The following is an 18,483-nucleotide window of genomic DNA, read 5'->3' on the forward strand; positions in this document are numbered from 1 at the left end:
ATTTAAAAAAAACATATGACTTGCATGCAGTATCAAAAGTTGTAATTAAAAAGTAAACTGCCTCTTGAACTCTAGGTAGAATACCACAGACAAGTGGGGAATTTTCTGCAACATATTTTAGGGAATCCATGTCCTTCAAAGCTAAATGCTATGACAGGCAGTCAATATTTCTCCCCCTGTGACATGGAACAGATCTCTGCTGAGTTCGAATCTTGTCAAGGTGAGCAGCAAGGCTGAGGCGGAAAGTAAGCTTGATGACTTTGTGTTGCCAGGAAAAAAAAGATGAAAAAACCCTTGAAATTTCTGCCATGCTCTGGTCTGTTTTATGGGCCTGTCACTGGTCATTAAATTTCACATTACTGAAGTGTTCAGCGTGACATTACTGAACGAGGTGTCGATTGAAGCTTAAGAGATGAGGACATGTTTTAGAAATTTATTATGTAAAGTAAAAGTGAATCACGAGGTGTTAGTTTTACTAGCCTAGGCACCCTTTCTGGATACAGACACCCTGGTCACCACCAAAGGGTAGTGTTACCACTACACCATCCAGCTGCTATTGACATTGTCTGCCGGAGAGAAGAAGTGGCTGGTATCCTAAACACGCCTCCTCAGGTGGTTGATAATGACCAAGCTAAGATTCTGTCGGACTTCCAGATATAGACGAGCAAACTGGTGATGGCTAACCAACCGGACATAGTAGTGGCGTACAAGCAGAGGAAAATGACAGATGTAGATTTACAAGTGATAGCAACATCAGGAAGAAGGCACATGAGAAGATCGAGAACTACCAAGGGCTCTCTTCCACACCATGTCTGTTGTTCTGTTGTCCTTCTCTCACCCCAACCAGTCGCTGCAGATGGCCGCCTCTCCCTGAGCCTGGTTCTGCCAGAGGTTTCTTCCGGTTAAAAGGGAGTTTTTGCCTTTCCACTGTCACCAAAGTGCCTGCTCATAGGGGGTCATATGATTGGGTTGGGTTGGGTTTTTCTCTGTATGTATTATTGTAGGGCAGGGGTAGGCAACGCCAGGCCTCGAGTGCCGGTGTCCTGCAGGTTTTAGATGTGTCCTTGATCAAACACAGCTGATTCAAATGGCTAAATGACCTCCTCTGGTAATGGACTAATCATTTGATTCAGGTGTGTTGACACAGGGTGAAATCTAAAACCTGCAGGACATCGGCACTCGAGGCCTGGCGTTGCCTACCCCTGTTGTAGGGTCTACCTTACAATATAAAGCACCTTGAGGGAACTGTTGTGATTTGTATAAATAAAATTGAATTGAATTGAATTGAATTGAATTGAATTGAGAGCTTGAGAAGATGTGGAGGGTGAAGGCACACTTTTAGATAGGACACTAGGACAGTGGTCCAAGGTAGGTGAGTGTCTCCAGCAGATCCCAGGAACAACATCCGAGATCTCTGTGCAGAAGCATGGGTTTGGCGCAGGACCCGAGCTTGAAGCATAAAGACTAAATATATAAAATGCAAAAAAGAAAAACAATTTGAAAAACTTCTCACCTGATTATCAAAGTGACAAAATCATCTTTAAATCTTGAAAATATGGTAAAACTGTGCTGCACACTATATCCTCAATGACATTATGCCTGATCTAGTTTGCTTACAGTTTGCCAGCCTTAATTTTAGTCAATTTGTTGAGCTTTTTGAGCAGGGCCTGTGGGCTTTCACTTCACCGTGAACACTAATTACAACTGAGTGTGTCTAAGGTCTTTGATGCTGGAGATCATAGCAGCAGAACAGTGCCCACTCAGTCTTGAAGTAAGAACGTGGCTCATCGTGTATATAAACTGCTAAGAAAAAAAGAAAGTATTGGAACACTTAGAAAACACAATGAGATCACAATAAGGGGGGGAAAGATCATGCTGAATATATATCCTGATGTGAACTGGGTAATGATTTTTAGGAATGAAAAGATGCCACATTGTCTGATGGAAATGAAAATTATCAACCTACAGTGAGCCAAGTTTAAAGACACCCCAAAAATCAAAGTGAAAAAATGATTCGGCAGGCTAGGTCATGTTACCGAAATTTCATTGTTGCAACTTAAAATGTGAATCGGTAGTTTGTAAAGCTCCTAACGAGACAATGGATGGTGTCCTGGGGGATCTCCTATCAGAGCTGAACCATACCATCACTGAGCACCCAGGCAGTCTCAGGTGCAACCTTGTGGTGTTGAAAGCAATGCCATGCCCCAGGATGAACCTAGGACCCACTGTTGAAAGATGTTATAGGCAGTGCAACGTTCTTAACAGCTTCTCCGAACCCTTTCATGTCTGTCACGTAATCAGGGTGAACCTGCTCTCATCTGTGAAAAGCACAGAGAGCCAGTGGTGGTCCTGCCAGTTCAGGTATTCTTTTGGAAATGCCAATCAGGCGGCATGGTGAGCAGAGAACAAGCCTGCTAAAGGACATCTCATGTTTCTGAATGCTTGATTGGTTGGGTTAAACCAGTGGCCTGTGGGAGGTCATTCTGTATCTCTGGCAGCGGTTTCTCCTTGCACAAAGGAGCAGATACCAGTCCTGCTGATGGGTTGGGAACAATCTACGGCCTTGTCCAGGTCTCCTGTATGTGAGTCCTTCTTCTGTATAAACACTGCATTTCAGATGTATGTTCTGCTATTATTCACAGACATTTTTGCCAGAGGGGTCTAAAATACCACAAAGGTGTTTTGCTGGATTTATGTCATGAGACCTGCCCATGTCATAGTTTCCCTTTTTTCATTTTCAGAAACTGTTGTGTGATTTTGACAGTGTGCTTTGGATCATTATCATGCTTGAATGTTCTTTCTCTGCGAAGGCGAAATTGGGACTCAACTTGTCAGCCAGCATTTTGGTACATCCAACAGGCATTCATGATGCCATCTGTAAATGTCATTGCTCCAGCACCTTTTGTACTTATGCTGCCCCATTTCATCATACTCCCACCTACACTGTCAGGACTATGCATTTACTGGAGTGCTGGCCAGAGTGACAGTAAGCAGGATGGATCCTAGCTGAGCAAATGTGTCATGGTCTCAACTGACTAAAGAATCTGCCCCCAGTATTTATTCATCAGGCCTTTTAAAGTTTCATCATGCGGTTTGTGCTAAAGAGCACCTTCGGACAGCAACTGTGATTTGTAGTCCTGTAACTTGTTCTACCTGATCACCATTGTAGCTGTGCATCCACTGATTTTCAGTTGCTCTTAGTCTTTTCAATCTTTTTAAAGTCACACAATCATCTTATAAATCATTTCTGATATTTATTTTTTTTATGTGGAGCCTGATAACGTTTAGATCATGGATATATTCAGGTTTATTGCACCAAGTTTTTAACTTGGCAGTCTCCATTTTCAAAAAGGCCTCCCTGAAGATTTGTTTCTTTGTAAGAGGAAATACTCTACATGTGGATTTTTAAAATAATGCAAATGTTTAGTGTTCATGCCATTGTGACTCATTCACTTTTTTGTTCAAATAACTCTAGTTTTGATGAAAAACATGTTATTTTCTTATCAAAATGAGAAAATAACCTCTGCCTCTGATCTGCCTATTAGCATCTGTTGACAGTGCAGAAGTCTCCGTGAGTGCTGCGGCCACTGTCCGTGGCTCTGATGATCAGCCATTATGCATCATTAGTCCAGTGCTTTGGGATTTCACCTCAGCATGTCCAGATCTGACACCACATCACTCTATAATCATCACTAATTAGATTCATCTGATATAGATGGGCAGCATGCTCATATTAAGCTGCTGTCTCCTGGAGAATCACTGAAGTATCTACACCAGTGTTATGATGTTCCAGTGAAACATTTATTAGTGAACAGATTCTTGTACTGAATAAACTCTTTTATAACAAATACTATATACAGATACTGTATATTGTAACTGATACTATAACTGACCACTGATGGTTATCAGTGAATAAGAGTTGCCACAATACATTAAAATACAGTTCCCATATTAGTCAGTGTTAGCTTAACAAAATAGGAGCATTGGAAATTATATTAAAATGCAGTTAAATTAATCGCTAATAAATAGTTTAAAAATTTCTAAGTCAGTAGCAGAGTAGCCAATGCTTTGGAGATCATATGAACTCTCATACATTGTGGATTCATTTGTGTTTTCTTTTTGTCAGGATTCTTTTTCTGCAATGCAAAAATCTGTCCAAAAGGGTAGGGTTTAGAAGTAGATGCACAAAACGATTTCCCAGGAGAAAACAGCCTGCTACCTGCGGCGACCGTGGCTCAAGAGTTGGGAGTTCGCCTTGTAATCGGAAGGTTGCCGGTTCGAGCCCCGGCTTGGACAGTCTCGGTCGTTGTGTCCTTGGGCAAGACACTTCATCCGTTGCCTACTGGTGGTGGTCAGAGGGCCCGGTGGCGCCAGTGTCCGGCAGCCTCGCCTCTGTCAGTGCGCCCCAGGGTGGCTGTGGCTACAATGTAGCTTGCCATCACCAGTGTGTGAATGTGTGCGTGAATGGGTGGATGACAGGTTGTGTAAAGCGCTTTGGGGTCCTTAGGGACTAGAAAAGCGCTATACAAATGCAGGCCATTTACCATTTTACTATGAGCTTCCAGGCTGATTACAACCAGTATGAAAAGTATTTCCTTGGATGTCCATTTTGAGTGCTGTGTGATAGTCAAGATTCGGTTATTCATTTACTGTTTGATGTTGATTTATTGAGCACATGGAACGCAATTTTACCAAAGTAATTCAAGTTATCCTTTTTTTCTGTTATTTGATCCCTCCATTGTGCGTGAAGAATTTTAGCGTCTTTCTAATCAGTGATATTTGTTAGTGACGTCTAAAGAACTCTATTGTGTAGTAACTCAATGCAAGGTGTATTTATGAAGTCGTGAACTGCTGCCAAAAACTTTTATCTACTACTTTATCTTTTTCCTTTTTGATGGCAGACACAAGAAAAAAGTAGCAGTGCCGAAACAGAAGGTTCAAACCTCCACACCAGCTGCATAGTGAAAGCAGCATCAGCAGCAAAAGTAGCATCAGTTAAAAGTCATTCATGCATCTGACACAGAACATTCATCCAGAGGCCTGCTGTGCACTCGAGCACTTTTTGGCAGCACTCATAGCTCAGTATGCAATTCATGTAGTTACATGCATGAGTCACAAGAAAATAGACTTGACTTGTGAAGAGGCATGCAGGATATACCTGCAATTAAAAAATAAATAAATAAACATGGAAGAAGCTTGTGAAGACTGATACATAGGCTAGCTGTGCAATGATAAAATTCAAAGCATATACAGAACATTTGAGGAATGTAAGACACAACTGGTACTGACACCTCGGCACGTATGAGCCTTTCCATGCAAAAGTTGTAGCAGTCTTGTTCAAACTTCGCACAGTTATTGTTACTCTTGCTGGCTCCTCCTTCACCTCCAGCCGGTCGCGGCAGATGATGAGACTGGTTCTGTCAGAAGTTGTTGCCAAGTGCTTGCATTTTTATGGTCTTTTGCTTTGTTGGCATCAACAATTAAAAATTTCAGAGCATAAAGTGGCTGCTGATTGTTGAGAGAAGGTTTGAGGAGTGTTTAATAGGAGTTGTAATCACCAAGTCCAAACCTATTAAATGTCTGTGACTTTGGTAAAAGTTACCTGAGAGCTGAAATCCCTTTGGCTGTCTATTTTTTTTTAATGGCACCCTTCTACATTTTTCCACTTTAAAATTGTTGAAACCCCAAATAGTCTTGCCAGTTAAAAAATAGACCCCAAACCTTGCACAAACCACCATTTATTTCTTCATGAACTCTTGTTCCATGAACTCAGAAAATTAGCCATCAAAACCCTATACTGAGTCTCTAAAAAGGGGACACTATGCACAATAATGTTTTCCCACAAAAGGGTCACATTTCTGTCCTTTCTCCATAACTCGGAAAGCAGAGATCAGAGTGAGCCGTTCAGGTTTATAGCCTCTTGTGACCTCAAAACAGTGCATGCTCATCCCCCTGCTGACAAAAAGACCCAGCAAATAAGCAGCTTCCACTGCCTGCTGGTTTTATTTCCACACTAGAGCTGCTTCTGACTACAGTAAAATGTCTCAGGTATGAGCAACACACTGCAAGTGTTCTCTTGTTAACTGTATATGGTATAAGCATGGTCACCTTGCCAGAAATTTTGGAAACAGAAAAGCCAAAAACATTGCCAACTGTATAACGAATTGGACCATCTGGGATGCGGGAATGTTGTTTTCATGTACAACAAAAATTGTTTATGCTCGTTCACACACCCAGCTAGAGGGCAGCAGTGGTTTGAGCCCCTGTCTCCCCAGGTCTGCGTGCTAAAGTGTACTTGGGTGAGACACTGAACCCCAGAATTGCCCCTGATGTATATGATTGTGTACAAGTGTGCACGATGGGTTAAAGCACAGAAGTGACTAGAATTTTAAAAAAGAAAAACTGTGTGAATGTAGTATAAAAGCACTTTGAGTGGGAAGACTAGAAAATCACTATTTAAGTACCAGTCCATAGCAGTAGAAGGTAGTCAAAGGTCCACAACCACATTTTTCCAGTGTAATGGCACTAGAAATATATATGACATTATTCTCTGTACTCTTGTACAAAGAAGTCCCCGAGGTTTTGGGGGAAAAAAACGCACAATAAATCTAAAGAGCAAAGGCTCTATTTAAGTAAGTGCAACGACAAGTGCAAAGCACAGACTGTGTAGGCTTTCTGAAGCAGCTGTTTTAGACACAGACTGCAACAGAAGGAGTTAAGTTGAAAAGGATCGCAGGGTTTTATTGTTGAATAAATACAAAGTCGTCATAACCAGCACAGATGAGATGTTAAATAATTAAATTAGAAATTTAAAAGAAAAATGCTGTCAATAACAGGTAACTGTGATCACTTTTTTCGATTTGCAGGGAAGTGCAACAATGAGTCCAAATCTTGCTGTAAATGTAAATACTTTTGATACACAATTTATTGTTGGCTGTTGTTGATACAATCATCAGATTGGCAGCAAATTGAATTCGCGCCAGGGGACATGCTTCTTTTCTCAGCACAATTTCTGGCACGATTTCCACCAACAGTTAGCTTTCCGCAGCCTCATTTGAATGAACCTCTCATCTGTTTGGCCTCCCTTGCTACCTGTAGCATTGTTTGCACAGACAGGCAAAGGGAAATTTAAGGACCACAATAACCCCAAAAGGTCGAAGGGTTTCTCGAACTCGCCATCCCAATGCTGCAGAAATAGAGCCTTTAAGTGTGTTTTAGGATTTATTACAGCTTGTCAGTTCTTCACTTACTCATTATCTGTCAGTGTTGGCTTTCACTTTATAATTTTAAACTGGCCAGCAGACATTAAACACCTTTAATAAGCAGCTGTGTCCATCAGTGTGGATTGTGTTGCTCTCACCGTCATTAGCTCACAGCTATTAGAACCCTGAATTTTTAATCACGCGACTCTTCCTGCCATCAATGTCGACTACTTTTCATATCCCTTCACATAAACTCTAACACATACCACAAGCACTGTTAACACTCACCTCCACTTTACAGCTCAACCTAAGGAGGAACTCCTTGGGAAGAGAAAAGCAAAATAATTTTGCCGACTTGCTTCGGGGCTTTATGAGCACCACTCATTAATTAAGGGGAATGTATTAGTCATGACTCCCACCAAAGCGTTTGCATATTAATGAGGAGTGCGTTTGAGGGAGTGTGCATCTTTTGAGTGCTGTGAGCCCCGGGCACTGACTGGCACTTAAAGACACAGTTGATATAAAAAGATATTTTCGCAGTGCAGCTGGGCTGTAAATTCCCACCACAGCACCGTCACAGGCTGCTCTTTAATGTATTGTTTATAATCATCTTAAATCATGTTAGATTCTAATTGAAGATGTATTCACTAAAGCTTAATCAGTGTGATAAGCTCAGCAGTAGGACATAAATCAATAACATGTTGCCAAAGATTAATTAATCTCACATTTATAAATGACAGACATCATTCCAACAATTCATAACGCAGCACAGAAACCACCCTTTTATGATTTTTTTTAATGGCCCACTTTTAACTGTTGATGCTAGTAGTTCTGTTGCCATCATGCTTTTTGACGACGTAGATCATGGCGTTCTCCTGACACATTTTGAATTGTGTTGTAGGCATTAGAGAGAAAGCCCTTAAATGGCTCCAGTCATATTTCTCAGTTAAGAGTTTCTCTTTCCATTTTGGACAGTATTCGGCATCTATGTACCCAGTTAGTTGTGGAGTACCTTTAGGTTATATATTGGGTCCTCTTCTTTCTCTCCCAAGTGCTTTTAAATAGAGCAAGGAATTTTAAACACAACTTTTATTTTAGATGCTTACATTATTTTACTTTTACGTCACAGAATCTAAAGTAATGTCATAAAATCAAATCAGGGTTCTTCCCTTGGATCGATGTACTTTTTGGGTTGTTGTCGTGCTAGAAGAGCTTGACGAGATTCTCATTTAAAGATGCACTGAACCATCCCCACATAATAATAATAATAATAATAATAATAATGATCCCACCACCATGTTTCACTGTATGGACCGTGATCTTTGGGTTATATGTCTTTTATATGCCTCACCCTACTTTTTGCTTTCTTGTGGGCAAAGAGCTCTGGTTTCCGCTTCCCGTATGGATAACCTTTCTCCGGTTTATGTTAAACATACTGCAGTCTGGCTTAAAGATGTCTCTTATGCAGAAGTGGAGGTTTTTTGGTCTGCGACCTCGCAGTAGTGATTGTCTTTAGACACATCTCTCACTAGTTTTCCTTTCCAGAGCCTTTGAAATCTTTTGCTTCCTACCTCTGCCAGGTTTTTCCCTTACATCTTATATACAGAGACACAGACAAAGAACATTCCACAAACTCTTACATGTTGGGGGGGGGAGGGCTATACCTCCTCCCTCACAGAGAGAATTATGACCTTGTGAGGGAGGAGATTTACACCTAAAGATTTACATCCCTGATAAGCAGAAGGAGTCCCACTATCTGTTTAACGTCTCCCATTACAATGGCCTCACTGTGTTAACATTCCACATGCATGTAAACTAGTGACAGGAGTGCTCTTACTATAGTACAGTGAGAAAGTGATATTACTATAACTAATGTGATATGATTGAATATGTGATTAATACATGAGAAAAGAAATCTGCCACCACACTTCCTTCTGCAATTACTTTTAAAAAGCACATCTACTTCACTGCGTTCCAGGTAATCTCCAGATATATCTGCCAGTACAAATCAATATCAGTGTTTTTATTTCTGTTCTCTGGCGAACACTCTCAGAGATACATGATCATAAATGAAGAAGTTATTTTATTTGGGCAACCCAACCTTCTACATGGGTATGACAGTGACCATGGTCTTTGAGCTTCTTACTTTCACCCAGTTTTAGGAACTTTGGTGTGATTTTTGACTTGACACCTGTGATTATCATTTCATGTTGTTATAATTTAGTTCTTTTCAACTACACAGCAACCACCGGGTTATGAGGCCCCAAGATCAACCGTAACACAGGCCTGTCAGAGTGGGTCTCGTTAGTGTAACATGTGTGTAACATGTTAATTCTGTGGCGTTTAAAATGCTGCAGCATGCCGGTGCAGTTTAAAGAAACAGGAGCTCAGCCAAGCAGTTGCTCATTTGCTTTTAACAGTGTGACACAACAATCAGACATTTCTTTCCTGTTGCAGAAATGTATCTGTCACCTCAGTAGCAGAGATAAAAATATATGCCTTTTTTCACGGTAGGTCTTTTGACATTTCATAGTAAGTAAGAAGCTTCTGCTTTCTAGTGCATTTTCACCTGTCTATGCTGCCTCAATATCATAACGCAATGGCTTAACTGTGACACCTGAACATTTTTTTAATGTTACAAGTGTCACCTTTGGCTCCTTTAGAACTGAACACAAAAATCTTCTATAGTGTTTTGAAAAAAAAAACTATGCTGTGACTTTAGGTTCAGTTTTAGAATTTTTGAGCACATCGGTCTGCATAAATGTTACATCAGCAATTTAAATAAACCTAAATAATATATTGTATGTGTGCTACGCACAAGGTTTATTAATTTGTGGAGAATAGGTATGGGTGAAAGGTCCTAATAAACGTTGCAGTTTGATTTGCTGTAAACAACAGCCTTAGCTGTGATTTCCAACTAAGACCACTTGCAACGATGAGCAGTTATACATCAGCACACTGGTGAGTCCAGCAGGTCTGTTGTCAGCTCTGCTGTGAATGGAACAGGGGGAAAACTGGGAAGTATTCCCTCATTATGTTTTTTTTATTAGGATCTGAGAGAAGCTCTAGTCTCCAAGTTTCATGGAGGTAAGGTCTCTGAACCACACAGGTTACTATGAAACACATTACAAAGGAGGAGAAATTCTCTGTTTCAAATTGAAAGAAAAATCATCTCTCCTTAGCATACAGCTTAAGTTTGAAAATATCCTGCACGTGGTTAAGTTAGCCTACTTTTGGAGGACTACAGATGAGCTGTTCTTAAAAAAATAATAAAAATAAGAATAAGAAGATTGTATTGATCCCAGAGGGAAATGCATAGTAAGCACAGAAACTGCCAGGGGGCTGACTTGCCAAGATCAGTGCATCAGATCATAAAATAACAAATGTAAATATTTTAAAACCACTAATAGTGTCATAATCAAATTTGCTGTTGTTCATTGGTGAAGTCTTTGTCTTTATGGCCGATGAGAACTACCCTCTAAGTAAACTCATGGTGTTGAGTTTATAGCTAGTTTCACATGCCTTTAATATACCATGGGGCTCTGTTTTTCTTACATTTTAGTCACTCGGGTCAAAAAGGATGACAAACCAGAAAAGCCTACATTGTAATACAGAAATCACTACCATAGTAGCTCAGTCAGATCCAAAAAATAGCATTTTTTACAATAAAATATGGTGCATTCATAATTTGCTAAGCTACCACAAAAGCTACCTGTGTTACTTTGTATCATATAAAAATATTTTTTAAGTTTAGCAAATGCAGCAAACCATCAAAGATGTGAAAAGTCCAAAGTTAAACTTCAGCTATGCAGTTACATTTGAACTACGCTGCCAGAGAAGTGAAATGCAATTCCCGTTTAGTGGAAGGTCTCTTAGTGGTGGTTAATCATGCACTGCCTGCAGTACTAAATCCCTTTCCTTTCCCCCCAGGCCTCTATCTAAGAGCAAACATATAAAAGTCAAGAGAGCAGTTCATGGTACCCAGCAGAATATAAAACACCGACCCTGAGATTGTACGTTACTCGCAGCACTTACTATTTTATTAGTAAGTCAGCATTTCACGATTCTAACAAAACTGTCCATATTTTCATAATGCTGACCTTGCAAGTTTTCTATTACAAAAAATTGTCTCAGTTTGCGGTCATAGAATATTGTTTGCCACTTTATTTGAGTCAAAGAATGAGTGAATAAGGCAATAATTTCTCTTTCAAGGGTTTGACATGACAGAAGTCATGCTTGCTGTCATTATCATCAGCTGCTGTAAGACCACTTTCTGTGTTGTGATTGGATCAGTGCACCTCCACTCGTTCATTCAGAGCTACACATTTAAGCTGACAATTGTTTTGGTCATCATATTGTTAAATAGTTTTGACAAATTAGAGCACATCACAAAAACAAATGCAATCATGAATATATCTTCATATTGTTCTAAACTGATATATTGAACGCAATCAGGGACTAGATTTGTCACCCCGACTGTAAGTACTAGATCCAAGTGTCAAACATTTGGCCCTCAAGCCATAAACAGCCCACTAAACAGCCTAATCCCATGCACAGGATGGCTTTGTGAAGAGGAGGGTAACATGTCAAACAAAATGTGGAAAAGGTGCACAAGCCAAACCTCCTAGAGAGCCATAGGGTTCAGGTTTCTCTGCACAGCAGGGCTGCTGTAACTCTAAACTCAACTATACATCCAGCCATCCATTGAATTTTCTTCCACTAATCCAATTCAGAGTTATGGGCGGGCTGAAGCTTATCCCAGCTGTCATAGGACAAGAGGTGGGGTACATGGTGGCTCAAAGAGTTGGCAGTTCGTCTTGCAACCGGAAGGTTGCTGGTTCAAGCCCTGGCTCTGACAGTCTCAGTCGTTGTGTCCTTGGGCAAGACACTTCACCTACCGCCTACTGGTGATGGCCAGAGGGGCCGATGGCGCGATATGGCAGCCTCGCATCTGTCAGTCTACCCCAGGGTAGCTGTGGCTACAACTGTAGCTTGCCTCCACCAGTGAGTGAATGAATAGTGGAATTGTACAGCGCTTTGAGGGCCCCGAAAAGCGCTATATAAATGCAATCTATTATTATTATAGGCCTCCAAACTCCACTAATAAATATGAAAACAATAAAGCAATAACAGCAGTAAAAATAAGATCAAAATCAAGACTTAGACAAAGTGATTAAATTGGTTCATTCTCAGAATGTACTTGTGCTCCTGCACACTTTTAAAACATGCTGTTTTGTCCCGGTTTTAATCTGACAGCCCATTTAAGATCAAACCGAGCTCTGTTTGAACTACAATGAGTCTGACAGCCCTGCTCGAGACGGCTTATATATGTTCTGGCCATATCATGCTTTAATTATATTCCCCGCATTATCTGTGATAATGTTCTTGTACTGAATTTGTCACATACTCAGCAGTAGGGACATTCACCTTGTCTCATTGCCGGGATGCAGAGCGTTGATTGCAGTGAGCAGGTTTTTGGTAGAGTTTTTACGGGTGGAAAAGGAAACTGTTTTTCTTTTTTTCTTTCTGCTTTGTCTTCATAATAAAAAAAATCTCTTCTGGCAGTGGGAAAGAGAACAAAACAGAAGCAGCCCATGCTGTTAGCCTACTGTCTAATCACTCTTTCCCATGTTGGCGTACAAATGCTGCAACACTTTAAGCAACTGTTTTCAACTAGTAGAGTCAAGGATTCTCTTTCTGGAAAACTCAAAGTGTTTACATGTTAAAGTAAAGAGATGGTATATTTTCGATATTGTGTCTAGCACGTCATCAGTGTCCAAGCCAACATCATTAGGCTAATTAATTCTGATGCTCAGTAATTAGTCAGTACACCTGCCATGTGTCAGCTGTTGCCTCTCCACCATGGGCGGTAGTTTTTAAGTAAAAGCGGGCTTGGAACGAAAGCGAGCTTTTGTGTTTGTTTGAAGTCACCTTCAAGAATCCAGTTCAAGTCCATTTTGAGCATGCCAAGCATAACTGGTGTTTGAAAACATGGTTGCTCAGAGAGGTGGCTGTTGACAGAAGAAAGACTCAGCTATGGCTTCTCATTCTGAGCCAAGCAGCCGGTTGACTGTCCTCTCAGAGCGTAGTGATTGGGTGGCCTCTCGGCTCAAAAAGAAATGACCCCTCCATCTTTCACACACTGCAAAGTCAGAAACACACACACACTCTATTCTCTATGTGAAGTTCCTCTCTGTCGGTTTCTCCCTCAGAGCATGACGAGTGCGCCAGCGGCCAGGATTTGTGTGATGAGAACGCCATCTGCACCAACACCATCAGGGGACATCTGTGTACCTGCAAGCCAGGCTATGTGGGAAATGGCACCATCTGCAGAGGTAAGTTCCTAACCCTGGAATATCCCACCTGACACACAGACACAGAAACAAAAAACCTTGCCACATCCTCTGAAGATAGGTTGCATGCTTCATTACAACACGGTTCATGTGGTTCGCTCCTCCTTCCTATCCTCTAACCAGGCAGCAGCTGCCATGGAGATGGTGAAAATTGAATCTGGACCATTTTCAGACAGTTTTTGCCCACATGTGCTTCTTTCCCCTCGCTGCTCACCCTGCTCCCCATTGACCTGTTGCACTGCCAGGCATGTTTCCTGGTTTGCCTGCATATAATAGCAATTGAACAGCATACAGAGGAAAACACTTTGTTTTCAGGTTCACAAAAAATTAACATTTGAAAAAATATCAGAACCTTTGCATATCTATAGCTATGAAAATTACAGTTCTTTGTAATAGACTCCATTAAATCTACACATAGACCTTAGAAGTGTTGATCATTCACTTCAGCAAGCATGTTAAAGATATGGTTGTTTGCCTGCTAGAGATTAGACCGAAGACTCAAGTTGCAGCACTACTTGGTCTGCAGTAGCACATGTTTGTCAGCAAAGCAAAACACGTTTTACAAAAACTGTGGGAAGTTCTGTTTTGCTGTCTTGGGTTTAACGTCTTGGTCAGGCATGGATATTACTAAAAAGAAAATGGACCTTGCACAATCATAGCAACTGAAACTAGAAGTTAAGATAATAAGCGCATTAGGAAAGTATTCCTTAAATTAGATGAGAGATTACAATCCAGCTGCTGGAGTTTCTCCCTGTTGGCTCTTAAAAAGGTTCTGTGGTTAGGACACTTTAGTATTGATACCTCCATATTTAACTCATTCACTGCCATTGACGTCTATAGCCGTCAATGGCAGTGAATGAGTCAATGGGTTTAACTCATTCACTGCCAATGGCTGGCAGTGAATGAGTTAAATATGGTCTGTATTCTTTAACTATAAATATACTGTGACTCATTTGTCTTAAAAAGAGGTATTAAGACATGTTAAGTTTGGAGGATCCTGCCAACAGTCTAACCTTAATAAGGTGCTTAATTTTAGTAAGTTGTCAGAGTCGGTGTACATTTTGAATATTGCGTATTTTATTGTATAAAACAGAAGTCGGTGGTGGGTCAAATAGAGTCACTTTGTGCTTTTTTGTTATGTCAAATCAATCTCCTATTCACAGGTAGATGACGTGTTCATGCGTCCAATCCGCGAGGCGCAGTATTAATTCTGCTGAAATGCATATTTTCAGGGCTGATGAAACGGGGCAGCCATTTCTAGGCCATGCAGGGCAATCGTAGCAGCAGAGGCTCGTTAGAGGGTTGAGAGCTTTTACAGTCCAGAGGAGTGCTGTGGCTTGAGGTCACCAAAATACCACAAACATTGCTAGGATCCACCAACAGAGCTGCAGAAACATCAGATTTTCACTTTAGCCAACCAGTCAATGAGAAAGAAAACATATTACATTTCAGAATCTGAGGAATCAGGAAGTTTTTTATTTACGGTATCTGTTTGATAAGAGATCTTTAGTCACAAAAAAAGACATAGCAGGTATATCTTGCCTGGGTGTTAAGGTTGCACTTTGCCTGTTACATTTTATGGGTATTTTTCGATTTGGTAAAATAGAGTTAATTGCTCAATGTGTCCCTTTTTTATCAGCAAAGAGCAAAACACTCAGGTTTAAAAAAATTTGTGTGTATGTGTAGGAGATAACAAGCTCTATATTAAAAAGCGTTTGAGGATTTGAGGTTTATTTCTCAAAATGTGTTTTGTTGCTCAGAGTTGGTGCTGCCTCATAATATACTGTACTTCTGAACTCAAGTCTTAAAATACAGCTCAACTCCCAGCCTTGCTCATGTCTACAGCTTGATTTGTAAATAAAGAGACCCCATGGGCTTGCATGGAGCACTTTCGTGTAATTTTTTAGACTGTGTGCATATGCTTGGCTGCTGTCCAAGAGATGGGAGAGTCATTAAGCCTAATTAGGCTTTGATATTCTAACCTACCTAAACATGATCTCAACAAAATTCCGGCAAATGTGCTGCAGTTGGATGTATTTGTTGCTGCACAAGCTGACATCCCCCCCAATAGGCGATATATGCCGCCTGTGAGGATGTGGGCTTTTATTTGCTTTCCTGTAATTTCCTTGAAAGTGCCGAATATCAAAAGGGAATGTCAGGACTACTATCTACTCTATCATTTTTCAGGGTTAAATACCATGCTTTATTTTGACCTTCCCACCGTGTTCCATAGTGAAGCCACACTTTGCGTCGGCCTTGCTGCTCCTCACCGTGAAACTTAATAATGTTGTAATTAGGACAGGACAGAGGAAAGCATGTCAGTAATACAAATGATTAGTGGGAGGGTAAGTGTATCATATGGTGCTGTGGGTTGACATCTGCATGTATGTGATGGACAAGAAGTAGGGAAAGTGAATGATGAAACAAAAAGCAGCAAATGCAGGAGAGTGAAAGAGGAGGGAAATGCAGTGACAGAACCAGAAAGTAACAGGAGACATAAAAAAAAAAAAGTAAAGAAGTCGTTGTCACCCACCCCCACTCACCCAGCCATCTGTAAAACAGGCATTAGGATGAGCAGCAGGTAGGAGGCAGGTCCAGGGAGAGATCAATGTAATTTGCAAAGTGCCTTCCACATAGTTTCAGCCTCTGGATTGTCTCCAGATTCATCACACACACACACACACACACACACACACACACACACACACACACACACACACACACACACACACACACACACACAGAGGCACACAATGCTTGAGGACAATATAAAAATTAAACTACAGCCTACATATTTGTCACTCCAGGAGTCACGGTCAGTGTGCAATTTATATAACAGAGAGGTGAATACATCAAACAATGTTTAGAATATAAATGATGAAATATGAAAACATTAGTTAACATAGTGGGTTTTGTTTTGTTTTTTCATGTTGGAATTAGAAATGCACTTTATTAAAAAAAATGGGTACTTTTAGGCACATGAAAAATGTGCATCTAGCTCCTGAACATGTAATTCCATCCGTGGACTTTATTCTGCACTCCTCTAATATCCTTTCAAAAGATTTCCTGCAAGGAAAAACCCACTTTAGCTGCAACAGGAAGGTGTGGCATTATTGTTAAAGGATGATTTCTTTTTTTAAAATTTGCCCCAAAGTTGCTGGAAAGGTTTAAAATCAGGATTCTGAACAAACTGGTCAAATACTCCTTCACCAAACTAGAACAAAAACCTAGTTCATGTAGTGCCTAGATATTCCTAGTCTAGGAAATTAACCCAGACCCCACATTGTGTAGCTAATACATGATCAGTCATTATGCTGAGACCATGCATGACACTCAGTCCAGCTGACTAATGACATTTGTCACAGGCATGTAGGGAAATTTGTTTTAATAATGTAATTAAAACTTCCTGCATTTTACCTATATTGTGCAGGCCAATTAGTATATTATGTGAGAGGGGAGTTTGAGGAATCTCTCTCTATTTCCCCCCTCCCCCTGAGATCTCATTACTGTGTGATGGTGACAGTGTTGGCCAATCGACCTGTGCCTCCCATCTCATTCCCCTCATAAATCACTACTGCCCTCTTAGGAATAGGGGAATTAGTCTGAGTGTGACTGCAGCTCCTCAGCCTGTCCCTGCTAATGTTAATAAGGAAAAAGGTGAGTTTAGCTTTAGCTCATGCCCGACTGTGCAAAACTGCATTTCAGAGACAGAAAATGTATGGGTGACTGAGGGGTGGAACGGCCAACAAGTACCCATCAACATTTAATGTCTTTTTACATATACAATGCAACTTCACTTGGATTTGTTGTCAAGGAGGTAGCATTTTCTTTTGCAAAGGTATAATTTGGCGTTTACTATTTGTTAGGGCTTGGAGGATGGTAAAACCTGCCATAGGTATAGGTTTATATGCTCAGTGACTTCCGAACTGAAAATCTCACACATTTTGTTAGACTTTTACCCCATTTGATGTCATGAACTGATGTTTCATTAATTATTAGATTGGCAAGACTTTTGTGAATGCCTTAGTTTTCGGCCAATTAAATCTCTATACAGTGGTGGTCAGATGTTTACGCACACTCATGAATATCATGGTCATTCTGGGCTTGTGATGATTGCTTTGAACTGTTGTTTTCCCAGGGTGGAATGATTGTACGGCATACATCTTTAATGACTTTATAAAGCAAGAATTGGGTACACAAGTTTGAATATATTTCAGATTTTTTCTAATCCACACTGGTTGGCTAAATGTCCCTTAGCAAACTGCACCTTGACCAGATGCTTTTGGTAGCTGTCAACAGCCTTCTGGCGTAATTCTGGCTGGATATTTGATCACTCTTCTTTGCAGAATTGGTTGAGTTCATTTAAATTGGTTGGTTTATTGCCACAGAACCGGCTTTTAAGTGTAGTCCACAAATGTTCAGTAGAGTTGAGGTCAGGGCTTTGGGAAGGTGATGCCAGAGGCTAAATGTAAGCCTCCATTGTCCTGTTAGAACACACAATTTTGTCCAAGTTTCAGTCATCTAGATATTAATTTGTCAAGTTGAAACATTTGGAAGTAGTCGTCCTCATTCATTATTCCATCCATTATGTGCAGTCTACCAGTATCACTGACAGACAAACGGTGCCAGAGGATGATTCTACTGCCAACAAGCAGAGAGCTGCTACAAAACATTAGTTTTACCCCTCCAAACATATCTCTTTGTGGCCAGATAGCTCAGTCTTTGTCTCATCTGACCGTAAAACTATCGTCTAGAAGGTAATTGGCTTGTCCGTGTGGGCAGCTGTAAATTGCAGTCGATGTTGAAAGTGTCATTTTGGAGTGGGGCCTGACTCTCAGTCGACACCCTCTCAGTTCAGTATTTGTTTTTTTCTGGGTTTTTTGGTTGTTTTTTTTCAACTGATGGTCTTGGAATGGGTGATTGTTTAG

At 40.6% G+C, this 18,483-nt stretch overlaps 1 protein-coding gene across 1 annotated transcript in view; it reads left to right on the top strand.

Annotated features, from left to right (window-relative positions):
• LOC308398574 (protein kinase C-binding protein NELL1-like) overlaps positions 1-18,483 on the top strand; it is a 328,133-nt gene that overhangs the window by 236,204 nt on the left and 73,446 nt on the right. Inside the window, exon 14 of the mRNA XM_080885307.1 lies at positions 13,415-13,537. Within this exon, the coding sequence (XP_080741433.1) occupies positions 13,415-13,537 (123 nt within the window). The remainder of the gene's footprint in view (positions 1-13,414; positions 13,538-18,483) is intronic.

This window comes from Rhamphochromis sp. 'chilingali', assembly GCF_963969265.1.
Source record: "Rhamphochromis sp. 'chilingali' genome assembly, chromosome: 6".
NCBI lineage: Eukaryota > Metazoa > Chordata > Actinopteri > Cichliformes > Cichlidae > Rhamphochromis > Rhamphochromis sp. 'chilingali'.